General features: G+C 38.9%; 1 protein-coding gene across 1 annotated transcript in view; it reads right to left on the reverse strand.

The window, feature by feature from the left end:
• Window positions 1-14,983, reverse strand: part of slc4a10b (solute carrier family 4 member 10b) — a gene marked incomplete at its 3' end in the record, with an annotated part of 71,308 nt that extends 56,325 nt beyond the window's left edge. Inside the window, exons 1-5 of the mRNA XM_079820725.1 lie at window positions 14,795-14,983; window positions 10,571-10,659; window positions 6,410-6,567; window positions 6,233-6,320; window positions 1,515-1,661 (exon numbers count right to left, since the gene is read on the reverse strand). Coding sequence (XP_079676851.1) covers window positions 1,515-1,661; window positions 6,233-6,320; window positions 6,410-6,567; window positions 10,571-10,659; window positions 14,795-14,981 — 669 coding nt within the window. The 5' untranslated portion in view covers window positions 14,982-14,983. The remainder of the gene's footprint in view (window positions 1-1,514; window positions 1,662-6,232; window positions 6,321-6,409; window positions 6,568-10,570; window positions 10,660-14,794) is intronic.
• Between the last annotated feature and the right edge of the window lie 2,855 nt (window positions 14,984-17,838).

Raw genomic sequence — 17,838 nt, forward strand, 5'->3', positions numbered from 1 at the left:
ACACATTCATTACTTATCTTATGCCCCTTATTACTTATATTACTTTGTTAATATTTCTTGTTTGTAAATTATATTATAAATTACATTACATTGGCCTATTTCAAATCAAAATGGCGAAATTAGACAAAAGTTTATTAATTTGCGTGAACATTTTTAACATTTCTGACTTAAAGAAGCAGCTGTCAAATATGAAATGTTTAGTGTAGTTTATGTTTAGTTTAGCTACTTGACGCCGCTGCGGATTGAAGAACACGCTGATTAATGCAGATTAAAAGAAGGGACGAAGCCGAAGCCTCCCGCCAGTTTCACATGTTTGAAAGGTTAATCACACATTTTTTAGGGGGGCTGGACAGAAGTTCAGGGGGGGACTGAAGCCCCCTTAAAAAGGGCCTAGTGACGCCCATGCCCCTGGGGCTCTTTGGCCAGAACTGACCAAAAATATTACGTTTTGAATTGAAATAAACACTTGATGACTCTTGTCGCATTAGCTATGTGAACACACACAAAAAAAAAATCATGGGCATGATTCAGATATGTTAATCTGAAATATTGCATTTATTGAAAAAAGGTACATTTCAAGGCATGAAGTGTGAGCCAAAAAATAATGGGCTCAAGAAGGAATACGTGTGATGAGCACTTCATTATGCTTTCCCTTCACTACGTACTGCATCTCATCCCTTTCAAAGTATTAAATGTTTCGTTTTGTTTAGAAAATCATATTTATGCCAAATTTGTATTTGTCTACAAAACTAATTTTAAGCATAAAGGGCTCTATCATACACCCAGCCCAATGTGACGCCAGGTGCGATGCAAGTGTTTTTTTGCTAGTTTCAGCCCAACGATTTTCACGTTCAGCGCCACACTGTTTAAATATCAAATGTACTCGTGCCCATCTGTTCGCCCATGGGCGTGCTGGTCTGAAAGCCAGGTGTGTTCAGGAGCATTGTTGGCACGTTGCTATTTTGAGGAACTGAAAAGTACTGCGCCATTGACCAACAAAAACCTGCTCTAAAGTCAATTGCGCAGTGTTTTTTGTGTTGTTTAAATGGTGTGTGAGTATGTGCTTATAGGCGGGAACAAAATGCGCATAAACTTTGCCTATTACACACATAGGGAGCAGCACACACACATTTTTAAATATAAAAAATAAAAGGATTTCTCTCTGGAGAAACGTTCAGTCTATCCGCTTGCAAATTCCGCCATGTAAATAGCGAATCTGGAACTGGCTTTTAAAGGGAATGGGAGATCAGACTATGATTGGTTTATTGCACGTTACACCCAAAACACACCCATGACTCATTAAGAGACAAGGGACAACCCTTTTAGACCATGCGCCTAAGTGCACCTGCACCATACGCTTCAGACCATGTGCTTAGATCGTTAAAATAGGACCCTTAGATCAAAAGCCTTTTAAGATCATGAGCAACATAAGTTTTGTCAAGTGTGTCCAGACTTTTGACGAGTACTAAACTTCAATCCTATATCAACTGTGTTGTCTTACTGTTCCCACTAACCTGGGATGGGACGTTTTTTGGCGGCTCTATCCTGATGGAAGGGTCCCATTCTCCTGGTGGCAGAACTGTAACTTGGTCAAGAAATTCATCAATTCCAGCAATCAGATCATTGCGGTCTTTAGCTTTATAGGCCACATCGTGGAAAACCTGCAAAAGAAAAAAAAACAGAACAGTCTTAGTGCAAAATATAATTAAGAATAATTAGAGGAATACTTTGTACAAAAATCAAAGTGTTTGTCATCATAATTTAGTGAAACAGAATTAAATTAGATTGAATGTTAGAGTTTGAAAGAACAACAGAAGTATAAATCAAGCTCGAAAAAGGACAAAAAAAAGTTAAGTTATGATACATTTTTATTCATGACAGATAGGGAGTATAAACCGCCATCCACATTCTCTGCATTAAAAACATTTTGAACGTTCTTCCTAGCTTCTCCATGTGTGTTTCATGAAAGAAAAAAAACCCAATGAGGATCTGAAACGAAACAAGGGGTGAATAAACAAAAGCTATTTCTTTAAGACTACATATAGAGAAAGCCTGGGAAAAAGTAGATATTCACATTTCCATGCTCTTCATTAATGTCTTAAGATGTTGCCTTAGCAACATCAACCAGCAGCTTGGCATGAAGGGAGGTTTTCTGGCTAATTAGCAGTCATTTGCATGTTATTAGGGCCGTTCTGTAAGTCTCCTCTGCACCTCAAAGACTAAGTGAGAGAGAATCTGCTGAGCTGTGAAAGACCTCAGGAGTTTCGTATCCTCTCATCTCTGTGAGACACATTTTATTAAAGCAATAATCATCCACTCAAGGTAGTGAATTTGTGGGGTCTTCTGGATACAATAAAGCACAGCAACAGTAATATGATAATGTAATTTGTAGAAAATACTAACAAGTGACTGAGGGGGCGGGGCTTCGGATTCTAGCGAGCATTTGATTGGACAGAAAATCTGATGAGAATCTAAAGTGCAGAGTGATGTTATCAAAATCATTGATCATATTGGCAGAAGTGAGAGACTGTAATGTGGCGTTCACACCGGACGCGATTCGCACGAATAATTTGCGCTAATCGCGAGAAGGTGCGCGCTTGAACATTTTGAGCTTCAAATGAACATTCACTGCACAACAGACGCGAATTCGCGTCATGGGCGGGGCTTCCGCCAGCGGCTCGTCTCGTTGAGAAATGGCTGACATGGGCTGTGTTTACATTTCTTTTTTTTTGTTAAAATCTACTGTTAATGTGTGACAAAACGTAGTTTTAAGACTTTTTCAGTCGATAATGTAGTTGTTTAAAGCTCAAATCTGTGGTTTATTTATATAAAGAGTGCCTATTTGAACATTTTATCTGCCGTTTTCGGAGTTGTGAGCTCCAGCGGACAGCGGCGGTCAGCGCTCGTCAAAGCCGGCGAGGGAAACCTTTCCTCGGCCAGTCCTTCTGCCGTCTGCCGCTGGCTCTGATGTCTCTGTGGTGTGTCTCGAGCTATAATTCGTCTTGTAACGGCCGATCTTTGGTCTCATGGATCTATAATTTGTACCCTGGCAAATCGTTTAGGCTGAGGGCAAAGAGAAGTTTCATTACTTTATATTTTTAGGCTATAACTGTACATTGCAGTTGTAACGTTAGCCTACAAGCACTGACTTTGAATGTTTGACTGCATTGTTTGCTTTATTTCATGTATAGCTTGTTATACATTACTTATACTTTTGTATTATTGATCATAAATAAACTTGCATTTAACAAAAAGAGACTGGGTTGTGTTTCATGTCATTTAATGTTATCACAGTGATAATCATATTGTCTGAACCAGATATTAATATACAGATTTTCTCCTCATTGTTGTCACTACTAGAGCAAGCTCCTGATTGGTTAACGCGCCGCGAAATATCCGCCAAAGTTCAGATTTTTCAATCTCGCCGCCTCATTCGCGCGAATCGCGCCGCAGAATGCCATTTTGCGTCTCTGCATTGACTTAACATGTAAATCACTCCGGTGTGATTATATCTTCTATACCTTATATCTTCTAAATGTGGATTTGGTCATTGTTTTGGAGCACGCTTGCTTATAGATAACATTAAGGCTAACTTATTCATACTAAAAGCCAAAAAACTTAAATTTTGATTTCATGTGGACTTTAAGAGCGCTCCATTTAAAATGAAGTTGTCTACACTGCACAATTAATCTCTTATTACATTGTGTCTACACTTTTGTTATAATGCACATTTGTTATAATTAGGGGTGTAACGATATATCGCAATATAAAAATGTGATGATATGTATCATTGTTGGAAAGGATATGACTATTTTTAAGGTATAATTCACCCAAACACAAATTTACAAATTTAGGCTACCACAAATGCAAATTCTGTCATCATGTACTCACCATCATGTCGTTTTTTGTTTAACTTCCAAACACAAATGAAGATGCTCTTTATGAAACCTGAGGGATTTCTGTCCCTCCATTTAAAGTCATTCCTCTCAAACTTAAAAGATCCAAAAAATGTCATAAAGGCATCGTAAAAATAACGAATCGAGTGTCTAATCCAAGTCTTCAAGTCTTCTGAAGAGATATGAACGATGGTTTATGATGAACAGATTTACAAGGACGCGCATACTGTAGTAAACACGGACGTTCAAATGATTGCGTGACGCGAGAAAACAACATGAGAGTGAGTAAACGCAGAATTAAAATTCTTGGATGAGCTAAACATTTACAGTTTGAGAATGGTCATTTTGACACACTTTCTTGCGATTAGATCATCTGAAGTGCACGCGCTGCCGGAACGCCACTCGTCATAGTGAGAGCGCAAACATCATTTAAATCCCCAGATCACATTTAGTTTTAGTAGTACGATTATTCAAAGCATTTTAGATGGTTTATTCTTATATGTAGATAGATAGATATTATTTACTGTCCCTTAATGGGAAATTTGTTTTCACAGACTGTCATACAGTACACGCGACTGGCAAAAACATATGTACAAAAAACAACAACAACAACAACAACAACAACAACAAAAAAGGGTGAAAGTTCAGCTTTGTAGCCTGTTAAGAATTGAAATTGCAGTTGAGGGGGTGCTCTGGATCTGTTATTATGGTTTGGGCAAGGCGGGCTATTGCTCTGTCATTGAGTTCTGAGATATTGGGTGTAGGGGAATGTATTATTTTTAAAGCTATGCTTGTTATTTTATACAGTTTCTTTTTGTTGGTGACTGACAGCATGGTGTAAAAACTAGTGGAGCAGTATAACAAGATGGGCTGAATAATGCTCGTGTACAGTAGTAGCAAAAGATGAGGGGCAATGTAAAAGGAACTGAGTTTTCGTAGAACATGCAAACGTTGTTGTGAGTGTTTATGGATGTCTGTTGTGTGATGGTCAAAAGTGAGCTTGTTATCCAAGGTAAGTCCAAGATATTTTAATTTCTCAACCTGTTCTATCATGTTGCCATGAATGGAGATCTGACTGAGACTGGGTGCATTAAAGACCAGTTCTTTTGTTTTCTCAACGTTGAGATGGAGAAAATTGTCTGTGCACCAGTGTGTAAAATATGATATTGTATCGTGATCAGCAGCAATGGTAGTGTGATCATTGAGGAGAGCCAGAATTGGAGTATCATCAGAATATTTGTTGCATGTTGTAATGGGTGAAGGACTTATACAGTCATTAGTATAGAGTGTGTAGAGAAAGGGAGAGAGGACACAGCCTTGAGGAGCTCCAGTGTTAGTTATGATGGTGTCCGATGTGACAGACCCTATCCTCACAGCCTGTGGCCTGTTGCTCAAGAAACTATCTATGTATAGTGCACTAATAGCAGGAGAGGCGGGACATAGCGAGCCGAGCACCGGGAGAGAATGCTGCCTGATCTGAAATCGTGAGTGATGCGTGAGGGGGAAAAAAAGAAAAGAAAGTTTACGGAGTTTCAGTGACATTATTACATTAAACGACTATATACAATGTTGAATATAATGTATAATAATGCAATGGGGGGAATATTTGTGGGTCCTGATAATAATACACTAATAATAATAATAATATTATATTAAAAATAATAATAAAATAAATAATAATTAAAAAAAAAACCTTCTTTATTTTGGCTGAAAATATCGGGATACATATCGTATCGTGAGTTCAGTGTCGTGATGTATATCGAATCGTGACACGAGTGTATCGTTACACCACTAGTTATAATGAGAGGATTCGAGAGTGTGCAAAATAAGGCACTGAACAAAAAAAAAAACCTTTTTGAGCGGTTAGTAGATTCTGAAAAAAAAAGTAAAATCACATTAGTTTATTTTATTTTATTACAATTAAGTAAACAAATAAATCAAGTCATTTTACATTGGTTGCTAATTCATCTAAAGAGGGTTTTCCATTTTCATCCTTTTAGGCTTTTGTAAAATCCCAACTAACAAAAAGCAGTTCCTGAATGACATCTTCTAGGAAGTGACATCATTTTTGATAGATCTGATGTTTTATGTGGCATTATTTGGTTTGCGGCACTTTAAAAATTCCTGTTTGATCAGAAATCAGAATAATAGAATTTTTTAAAATTCACAACTTAATGCAGACGGACTTGCATTTTTAAAACAGCTTCAAATGCAGCTCATCCAATCAGAATTTACACTGATTCTAAAATGCATCTGGAACAAAAATACAACGTGAACACAAACAGTATCTTGTTAAAAGCAGTATGTAACTGTAAAACAATAGCATGCTCTCTCACCTCATCTGTCATTAAGGTTGCAATCGATCTGCCGATCTCGTGATATTGTGACCCTTTACCCAGAGGCCCCAGCAGGATGAACAGGAACCTGACAGATCGAGCACAAAACAGCAATGTAACTGCTGTTCCTAAGTTGAGTTTCACAAAGCAAAAACGGTGCACTTCTATGTTGTTCACCTGGTGGTAATGGGCACTTCTGCCAGGCCGTTGAGCAGTACGGCAGGAGAGAGGCGGACGAACGCCACCACAGGCCTGTCCAGAAACTCCAACTCTCCAACCAAGATATTAGAGGCCTCTGCACCTGGAGGGATCTTCTTCATGAAGTGCAGGTCTATCTGTACACACATTATTATGCAGGAGTTAGATTACTGCATCACTAGGTGAGAAATACACATGCATATTGAGAACAAAGTCAAGTTTGTCATACAGGTCTGTTTTACTGTAAATAACTGGACACTAAAGAGAGTTTAAAAGTTCAATAGCGGAGTTGGAACCATCCTAGATGTTAATATTAGGTCAAAATATTAACAAAAACTACACGCACCTAAAGGATTATTAGGAACACCTGTTCAATTTCTCATTAATGTAATTATCTAATCAACCAATCACCTGGCAGTTGCTTCAATGCATTTAGGGGTGTGGTCCTGGTCAAGACAATCTCCTGAACTCCAAACTGAATGTCAGAATGGGAAAGAAAAGTGATTTAAGCAATTTTGAGCATGGCATGGTTGTTGGTGCCAGACGGGCCGGTCTGAGTATTTCACAATCTGCTCAGTTACTGGGATTTTCACACACAACCATTTCTAGGGTTTACAAAGAATGGTGTGAAAAGGGAAAAACATCCAGTATGCGGCAGTCCTGTGGGCGAAAATGCCTTGTTGATGCTGGAGGTCAGAGGAGAATGGGCCGACTGATTCAAGCTGATAGAAGAGCAACTTTGACTGAAATAACCACTCGTTACAACCGAGGTATGCAGCAAAGCATTTGTGAAGCCACAACACACACAACCTTGAGGCGGATGGGCTACAACAGCAGAAGACCCCACCGGGTACCACTCATCTCCACTACAAATAGGAAAAAGAGGCTGCAATTTGCACAAGCTCACCAAAATTGGACAGTTGAAGACTCGAAAAATGTTGCCTGGTCTGATGAGTCTCGATTTCTGTTGGTAGAGTCAGAATTTGGCGTAAACAGAATGAGAACATGGATCCATCATGCCTTGTTACCACTGTGCAGGCTGGTGGTGGTGGTGTAATGGTGTGGGGGATGTTTTTTTTGGCACACTTTAGGCCCCTTAGTGCCAATTGGGCATAATTTAAATGCCACGGCCTACCTGAGCATTGTTTCTGACCATGTCCAACCCTTTATGACCACCATGTCCCCATCCTCTGATGGCTACTTCCAGCAGGATAATGCATCATGTCACAAAGCTCAAATCATTTCAAATTGGTTTCTTGAACATGACAATGAGTTCACTGGACTAAAATGGCCCCCACAGTCACCAGATCTCAACCCAATAGAGCATCTTTGGGATGTGGTGGAACAGGAGCTTCGTGCCCTGGATGTGCATCCCACAAATCTCCATCAACTGCAAGATGCTCTCCTATCAATATGGGCCAACATTTCTAAAGAATGCTTTCAGCACCTTGTTGAATCAATGCCACGTAGAATTAAGGCAGTTCTGAAGGCGAAAGGGGGTCAAACACAGTATTAGTATAGTGTTCCTAATAATCCTTTAGGTGAGTGTATAATAGTATATCCATGACACTAACATATAAATGGGTTGTAATACAAATCTTAACCCATTATTCTACTAGTATGCTGGTTTTGTCAAGCCACCATAATTCTGCAACCCATCCACATCCAGGATTCTGAGATTTGATCATCAAATCCTGGTATGCAATATTAAAAAGCATGAAAAATCAAATCCCATGTGCGCATATCGTAAAGCTCTTTGTAGAATTCAACAGAAATGTGTTCTTAGACTGGTTTAAGGTCGAAGGTCAAGATGATGTACAGAGCCAAAGAGATTATGCATGCTAACATAATGTAAATGTGTTGTGTAAGATTTCATAATTCCTTATTTTATTGCTGTATTTCATCATGACCCTTGTGAACCCAGACAGCACTCTCGTCTGTTCATGGGATCACAACCATAATACCCACTCAATGCAAGAAACAGAACAGTCTAATATCAGGTAAAGAGGGTTTCAGCCTCAATGTGTTAAAACCATAATCCCTTTCCCTGAACAGACAGACGGCGGCTCAGCGAAAATCGACAGATCTGTACGTACTGTAATGAACTCAAAGACATTTTACACACTGTAAAAATGTTAGTTGTCATCATATATGGTGAAACAATAATATTAACTCTTTCCCCGCCAGCATGTTTTAAAAAGAGTTTTTGATCATTTTCACAAAAACAGAATATTTTGTTGTATGAATATCTGGACGTGCAATATGTAAGGGATAATCCACGGCTAGCTGTGCATTAAACAATTTTAATGCAAGTCATGGTGGCAAAGAACCGACCAATGTGAAGCAGAGTGCATTTAAATAATTTAATGCACAGCTAACCATGGATAATCCCGCTTATACCATGATCATTTGCCAGCATTGACCACTTAAAGCTGTTATTGATGTTTGGAGCGCAATAGTTGAAGGGTACAACTGATGGTTATTTTCGTCAAGTAAAGCCGGGTGCACACTGTGCGATTTATAATACTCCTTTACATTTGTTCCTTGTCAGACAGTGTGAATATGATCCCCGCTGTAAGCCATGTCACACTGTAAGATCTAAGTTGTCATTAAAGTCAGACTGTACGTTAGTCAAAGCGTGATAAAAAAACACGCACGCAAGAAAACTCGCCCGGAGTTTTATATCATCAATCAATGACACGTTCGGTGACACTGAGCTGCATAGTTTGTCTTGAAAAACGAAGATAATTTTACGTGCATCGTAGTCTGAGGTTAGGGGGTTAAAAATAAAGTTTTTTTAAATGTATGTACTTATACATATATATACTTTTACAGTAAATTGATTTTAAAATGATTGTATTTTGTACATAAAAATTATGTAATTTTCGTCATAATTTTTGTCAACAACCTTTTTTCACTGACGAAAACGAGACGATAACTAAATAAAAACTAGTGTTGGATGACAAAAACTATGACGAAAACTTACTGTCATTTTCGTCAACAAATAAAAACGAGACGAAAATGTTATGGAGGAACGATTAGGGAAGAGATCCAGTCAGAACTGATATCCTGTGTAACAGATGCGCACATTTGATGTGAACGTGCTGATCTAACGGCTGGAAAACACGGCACTGTTGCGCTTCTACAGGCTCATCCCCAATCCAGCGCTCCAGAGCGGCTCACAATCAATGAATAGCGCACATTTATGCCAGGCAATTGTTTATGAACTAATGCTGATGAATAATGACAATGTTTACTTTACCATGTTTATATAGTATTATGTTTGAGACGGTTGTAACAATGCACATTTTATCTCCCTCATCTGAACTTGAATGAGCTCCTGCAACTGCAACAGAGGCGCAAACATTTCAAAATAAGAGTCCCGGTGTATTTCGAGCTTGTTTATCATTAAAAGTCACGCATTATATATTCGCTTTTGGTTACACAATAAACTGTATTTAATTTCATTCCCATTTAATTTATAGTCAGGAGGAAAGATCAGTATTTGACACATATTCAATAAAGTATCAGGGTTATAATAGTTCACTAAAACCATTAAAAAATGTACTTGAAATTAAATAAATGCTAACTGAAATTAAAATAAATAAATAAACAAACTTATTTGAAGCTTTAGCTTAACCTGATATGGCCTACTAACTAAAACAGAAATACAAAGTTTTAAAAACTATATAGATGTTTTTAAAAAACAGACAAAAAAGTGAATTGAGCTCTTTTTCGTGTATTTTTAATGTCAAAAACAAAATGATGTCAAAATGTCAGCTCAAGAGATAGTCGGTTATGTAATACTTAAATGCTTAATGTATTGCAATTGAACTAAACTCATTAGATTTTAGGAGACTAAATCTACTGTAGATTTAGTCGACTAAATATAAGATATAAACGACTAAAACTAGACTAAAACTAAAAACAATTCAGACGACTAAAATGTGACTAAAACTAAATGGCATTTTAGTCAAAAGACTATGACTAAAACTAAATCAAAATTTGCTGTAAAAATTAACACTGATGCTCACCAAGGCTGCATTCATTCACGTTCTTTCAATAAATAAAATCTTACTGACCCCAAACTTTTGAATGGTGCATTGTATCGAAATAATTATATTTAATAATCGTCATTACCTTGCTGAAGTCCACGGCACTGTTTTCACGGCTCACGTCATTCTTGCCCTCGATGCTCAAGGGTTGAGACTGCGGTGAAATCATCTGACCTGCAGACACAACCAATCAATCAATACAATGCCAATGCTAATTAATATTAATCAACCAATCAATGGAACGCAGCATAAGCATCGGCTGTATTTCCCGATTAAATGCAGCAAACTGTAATGAAGTTTATGGATTGATAGGAGAGAAAATGATTCTAATGAAGGTCCGTTATGATCTCAGATGTGTTAACCATCACAATTGAATGAAACAAAGTGAGACATAATGAGCCGAGTGATGATTTAAAGAGTATGTTCACTACAGCAGCCCTCAAAAATGGTTATGAATAAATCACCAAGCATCACTTTACCTAAATTCGATGAACAAATCAATTGCACTCTACTCTAAAGGCAGCTAAAGCAAGCAAAACATCTCTATGGCGTTCAGCGCATGAAGAAGCACCAAACCCCTCAGTTAAGAGAGCATCGGCGAGTCCTACATCGCATGAACAGATTTGTGTTTATTAGTCATGCTCGCTGCTGTTTTAATGCTTTGGCTCAGCTCTGTATGAATTAGAGTATTAATGAAGCCGAGAGCGTTTGTACAGCAGAGGAGAACGCAGGGGTCTGGTGCACTTCATGTGTTAGCGTTAGCGTGTGGGAAGCTGGCAAACTTCCTAAACATAAGCCCTGTATAAAGGTGATGAATATTCAGTACAGCCTTCACCTTCCTCACAGTACACTATGATGCCATTTAACTGCTGAATCACTGATTATCTACTGGTATGAATTGAGCAATACTACACTCACACTTACTTTTTACATTTAGCATCACATTAACTCACTGTGGCGAGTGGTTTTCAAAAGTTACTAGCCACTCAGCATTTTCACTGGCCACAGTTCTGACATCGATACCATGAGGGAAAACTGCCATATAGATATTTTTATTATTATCTTATAATTTGGCAGCAGGTTTATTAGGCTGCTGTCACTTTAAGAGCTGACGTACGGATCCATTATACTGTTAAACATGCGTTATCTATCTCAACTGTTTACCTTCACTTGAAACATTACTGACTGTGTTTACGCGAATACTCACCGGCATTTTAACATTACTTTGTGTGTATTTGACTATTTAAGCGCAATAAGCAGCGAAAAATAACTAAATTTAGTGCCGAGAGGCGGCTTTATGAGACGCACACTTTAGGTGTGAGCACAAAATCTGCGGGAATGAGTAAAATTATGCGCAATCCCACGCCGACCAAATGAAACGAGTGAGTGAGAGGAGGCGGGTTTGTGTGTCACTCGCTGTCGGAGAGATGAGAGAGAGAGAGAGAGAGAGAGAGAGAGAGAGAGAGAGAGAGAAAGAGACGCTGGTATCGTGTGTCTATTCTGTGGAAAATGAGTATTGGAAGCGTTTCAGATATTTTAGTATCAATATGTTTAAAAACATCGATATTAAAGTGACATTTTGTCCTCAGAGTTGATGTGTTAGAAGCAGGAAAAATGGGCAAGCGTAAGGATTTGAGCGAGTTTGACAAGGGCCAAATTGTGACGGCTAGACGACTGGGTCAGAGCATCTCCAAAACTCCAAAACTGCAGCTCTTGTGGGGTGTTCCCGGTCTGCAGTGGTCAGTCTCTATCAAAAGTGCTCCAAGGAAGGAACAGTGGAGAACCGGCCACAGGGTCATGGGCGGCCGAGGCTCATTGATGCACGTGGGGAGCGAAGGCTGGCCCGTGTGGTCCGATCAAACAGACGAGCTACTGGAGCTCAAACTGCTCAAGAAGTTAATGCTGGTTCTGATAGAAATGTGTCAGAATACACAGAGCATCACAGTTTGTTGCATATGGGGCGGCATAGCCGCAGACCAGTCAGGGTGCCCATGCTGACCCCTGTCCACCACCCAAAGTGCCAACAGTGGCACATGAGCATCAAAACTGGACCACAGAGCAACGAAAGAAGGTGGCCTGGTCTGATGAATCATATTTTATTTTACATTACGTGGTTGTAAACCTGGGGAACACATGGCACCAGGTGCACTATGGGAAGAAGCCGAGCCGGCGGAGGCAGTGATGCTTTGGGCAATGTTCTGCTGGGAAACCTTGGGTCCTGCCATCCATACTTTGACACGTACCACCTACCTAAGCATTGTTGCAGACCATGTACATCCTTTCATGGAGACGGTATTCCCTGGTGGCTGTGGCTCTTTCAGCAGATAAGGCGCCGCCACAAAGCAAAAATGCTTCAGGAATAGTTTGAGGAGCACAACAATGAGTTTGAGGTGTTGACTTGACCTCCAAATTCCCCAGATCTCAATCCAATCGAGCATCTGTGGGATGAGCTGAACAAACAAGTCCGATCCATGGAGGGCCCACCTCGCAACTTACAGGACTTAAAGGATCTGCTGCTAACATATTGGTGCCAGATACCACAGCACACCTTCAGGGGTCTAGTAGAGTCCATGCCTCGACGGGTTAGGGCTGTTTTGGCAGCAAAAGGGGGACAAATGCAATATTAGGAAGGTGGTCATAATGTTAAGCCTGATTGGTGTATATTATAATATTAATATGGATGCTGGCACCCTAACTTTTTTCTTTTTAAACTAATCATTTTTATCATAATTTCAAAGATAATCACCACAGTTAACTCATTTGTTAGTAGCTTTTTACTAGTATAAAACTGTTTAATATCACCTTTAGAAGAACAAGCAACTAAATATATCCAGTCTATTAAAAATGTTTATATTTGTTATTAATATTCTCTCAGAGGGTCATGCATTCTCGCAAGCCTGCCTTAATTTACATTCCACCCCCATTTAAGAGTTTTTTACCACGTGCATCCTTTTCTCTGAGATAACCACCTTTACATGTTATGTTTTAGGAAGCACTACAGCAGAAGGGAAAGTCTCTGAAGTTAAACGTTGCCTGGATCCACGCAGTCCTCTGAGCCCGGTCTGAAGGAGGCGGTGGGGTTCTTGTTTGGGTGGGTGGATGAGGAGGATGGAGGAGGGAGAGGTGAGGTGATGGACACACTGGACGAGCAGCACACAGGCCAGCATGGAGAACAAGATGAGACCTGCCCATCATTCCCGTCTGAAACAACTGATCGCCACAGAGGAGACTTAAAGAGATGAGATGAGGCGCCTGTCAGACACACACACACACACACACACACACACACACACACACACACACACACACACACACACACACACACACACACACACACACACACACTGACACTCTGAGATGGTGGATCTGACATGTGTAAGTTAAACATCCACAGAATGGAGTGACAGATTTATAATTAAGCCAGCAACAACAAACAGTCAAATAAAGCAAATCACCAGTTCTATCTATCTATCTATCTATCTATCTATCTATCTATCTATCTATCTATCTATCTATCTATCTATCTATCTATCTATCTATCTATCTATCTATCTATCTATCTATCTATCTATCTATCTATCTATCTATCTATCTATCTATCTATCTATCTATCTATCTATCTATCTATCTGTCTGTCTGTCTGTCTTTTTATCTATCTATCATTCTATCTATCATTCCTTTGTTCAATTTATCTTTCTAGTGTTCTATCATTCTTTCTATTGTTCTATTTATCGTTCTATCATTATTTATATCATTCTATCTATCATTCTATCAACCATTCTATCAACCATTCTATCATTCTTTCTGACATTCATTCTATCATCCTATTGTTCATTCTATCATTCTCTGTTGTTCTTTCTGTTGTTCTATCATTCTTTTGTTCTTTCTATCATTCTATCTATCTTTCTTTCTATTGTTCTATCTATCGTTCTTTCTTTCTATTTCTATTTTTGAGTTTCTGCATTTGAAGAGATATTTCATCCCACTGTGAATTATAAGGAAGAAATGTTGTAGGTTGTTTGAACATTGCATATTGTTATATTCTATCGTTCAAAAGTTTGGGGCTGGTAAGATGTTTTAATGCTTTTGAAATGCTCACCAATGCTGTGTCAAAAGTACATTAAAAACAGTAATATTGTCAAATAATATTACAGTTAAGTGTCCTATTGTAATATATTGTAAAATGTAATTTATTCCTGTGATCAAAGCTGAATACTCCAGTCTTCAGTGTCACATGATCCTTCAGAAATCATTCTAATCTGATGATTTGCTGCTCAAGAAACATGATTATCAGTGTTGTTGTGAATACCGTTTTTGTCCGTGCAGTTGGACTCAGACTGTCTCTTGCCGATATCAGCAAAGGAGCGCACGATGGGAATCCGATTGGCCAGTTTCTTCTGGTTCTGATGATGATGCTGCTTCAGAAGAGCCTCTTTGACCTTCCTCCTGACATCATCTTCAAGATGCCCGGCCACTTCCTGTTGGTCCAGAACCATTTCTAAGAGATTCAACACACAACATTACAAATGATCAGCAGCAGATAACAAGACAACATCTATCTATCTGTCTATCTGTCTGTCTGTCTGTCTGTCTATCTATCTGTCTATCTGTCTGTCTGTCTGTCTGTCTGTCTATCTTTCTGTATGTCTGTCTATCTGTCTGTCTGTTTGTATGTCTGTCTGTCTGTGTATCTAAGAGATTCAACACACAACATTACAAATGATCAGCAGCAGATAACAAGATAACATCTATTTATCTGTCTATCTGTCTGTCTGTCTGTCTGTCTGTCTGTCTGTCTGTCTGTCTGTCTGTCTGTCTGTCTGTCTGTCTGTCTGTCTGTCTGTCTGTCTGTCTATCTATCTATCTGTCTGTCTGTCTGTCTGTATATTTATGTCTGTATTTTATCTGTCTGTCTGTCTGTCTATCTATCTGTCTGTATTTTATCTGTCTGTCTGTCTATCTATCTGTCTGTATTTTATCTGTCTGTCTGTCTGTCTGTCTGTCTGTATATCTATCTATCTATCTATCTATCTATCTATCTATCTATCTATCTATCTATCTATCTATCTATCTATCTATCTATCTATCTATCTATCTATCTATTATCTGTCTGTCTGTCTGTCTGTCTGTCTGTCTGTCTATCTATCTATCTATCTATCTATCTATCTATCTATCTATCTATCTATCTGTCTGTATATTTATCTGTCTGTATTTTATCTGTCTGTCTGTCTGTCTGTCTATCTGTCTGTCTGTCTGTCTGTCTGTCTATCTATCTGTCTGTCTATCTATCTGTCTGTATTTTATCTGTCTGTCTGTCTATCTAGCTGTATATATATACAGTGAGGAAAATAAGTATTTGAACACCCTGCTATTTTGCAAGTTCTCCCACTTAGAAATCATGGAGGGGTCTGAAATTGTCATCGTAGACCTGTGCATGTCCACTGTGAGAGACATAATCTAAAAAAAAAAAAATCCAGAAATCACAATGTATGATTTTTTAACTATTTATTTCTATGATACAGCTGCAAGTAAGTATTTGAACACCTGAGAAAATCAATGTTAATATTTGGTACAGTAGCCTTTGTTTGCAATTACAAACAAAAGGTCAAACGTTTTCCTGTAGTTTTTCACCAGGTTTGCACTGAAGGAGGGATTTTGGCCCACTCCTCCACAGATCTTCTCTAGATCAGTCAGGCTTCTGGCCTGTCGCTGAGAAACACTCAGTTTCTGAGTTTGAGCTCCCTCCAAAGATTCTCTATTGGGTTTAGGTCTGGAGACGGGCTAGGCCACGCCAGAACCTTGATATGCTTCTTACAGAGCCACTCCTTGGTTATCCTGGCTGTGTGCTTCGGGTCATTGTCATGTTGGAAGACCCAGCCTCGACCCATCTTCAATGCTCTAACTGAGGGAAGGAGGTTGTTCCCCAAAATCTCGCAATACATGGCCCCGGTCATCCTCTCCTTAATACAGTGCAGTCGCCCTGTCCCATGTGCAGAAAAACACCCCCAAAGCATGATGCCACCACCCCCATGCTTCACAGTAGGGATGGTGTTCTTGGGATGGTACTCATCATTCTTCTTCCTCCAAACACGTTTAGTGGAATTATGACCAAAAAGTTCTATTTTGGTCTCATCTGACCACATGACTTTCTCCCATGACTCCTCTGGATCATCCAAATGGTCATTGGCAAACTTAAGACGGGCCTGGACATGTGCTGGTTTAAGCAGGGGAACCTTCCGTGCCATGCATGATTTCAAACCATGACGTCTTAGTGTATTACCAACAGTAACCTTGGAAACGGTGGTCCCAGCTCTTTTCAGGTCAATGACCAGCTTCTCCCGTGTAGTTCTGGGCTGATTTCTCACCTTTCTTAGGATCATTGAGACCCCACGAGGTGAGATCTTGCATGGAGCCCCAGTCCGAGGGAGATTGACAGTCATGTTTAGCTTCTTCCATTTTCTAATGATTGCTCCAACAGTGGACCTTTTTTCACCAAGCTGCTTGGCAATTTCCCCGTAGCCCTTTCCAGCCTTGTGGAGGTGTACAATTTTGTCTCTAGTGTCTTTGGACAGCTCTTTGGTCTTGGCCATGTTAGTAGTTGGATTCTTACTGATTGTATGGGGTGGACAGGTGTCTTTATGCAGCTAACGACCTCAAACAGGTGCATCTAATTTAGGATAATAAATGGAGTGGAGGTGGACATTTTAAAGGCAGACTACCAGTCTTTGAGGGTCAGAATTCTAGCTGATAGACAGGTGTTCAAATACTTATTTGCAGCTGTATCATACAAATAAATAGTAAAAAAATCATACATTGTGATTTCTGGATTTTTTTTTTAGATTATGTTTCTCACAGTGGACATGCACCTATGATGACAATTTCAGACCCTCCATGATTTCTAAGTGGGAGGAGAACTTGCAAAATAGCAGGGTGTTCAAATACATATATATATATATATATATATATATATATATATATATATATATATATATATATATATATATATATATATATATATATATATATATATATATATATATATATATATATATATATATATATATATATAAATAACACGCTTAACATCACCACAAAATTGTAATAGTTTTGCAATATCGTTTATATCTTCTTTTCTCGTGTTTATTGTCATCTTTAAAACAGCAGCACAGATGTGCAGTGTTATAGAGCTGTCAAATGGTATATTCAACTTCATATGTGTTAATTATTCATTTCAAACCTGAATAATAAATAGAATGATGAATTTCTAAAGGCATGAATTCCCCGCAAGGCATACGTCTGGCCAGTGCTGTCTCGATACGGAGCTAATGTGCTCTTTAAATGGCTAATCTGTGC

This window comes from Gobio gobio (assembly GCF_949357685.1).
Source record: "Gobio gobio genome assembly, chromosome: 7".
In the NCBI taxonomy this organism is placed as follows: domain Eukaryota; kingdom Metazoa; phylum Chordata; class Actinopteri; order Cypriniformes; family Gobionidae; genus Gobio; species Gobio gobio.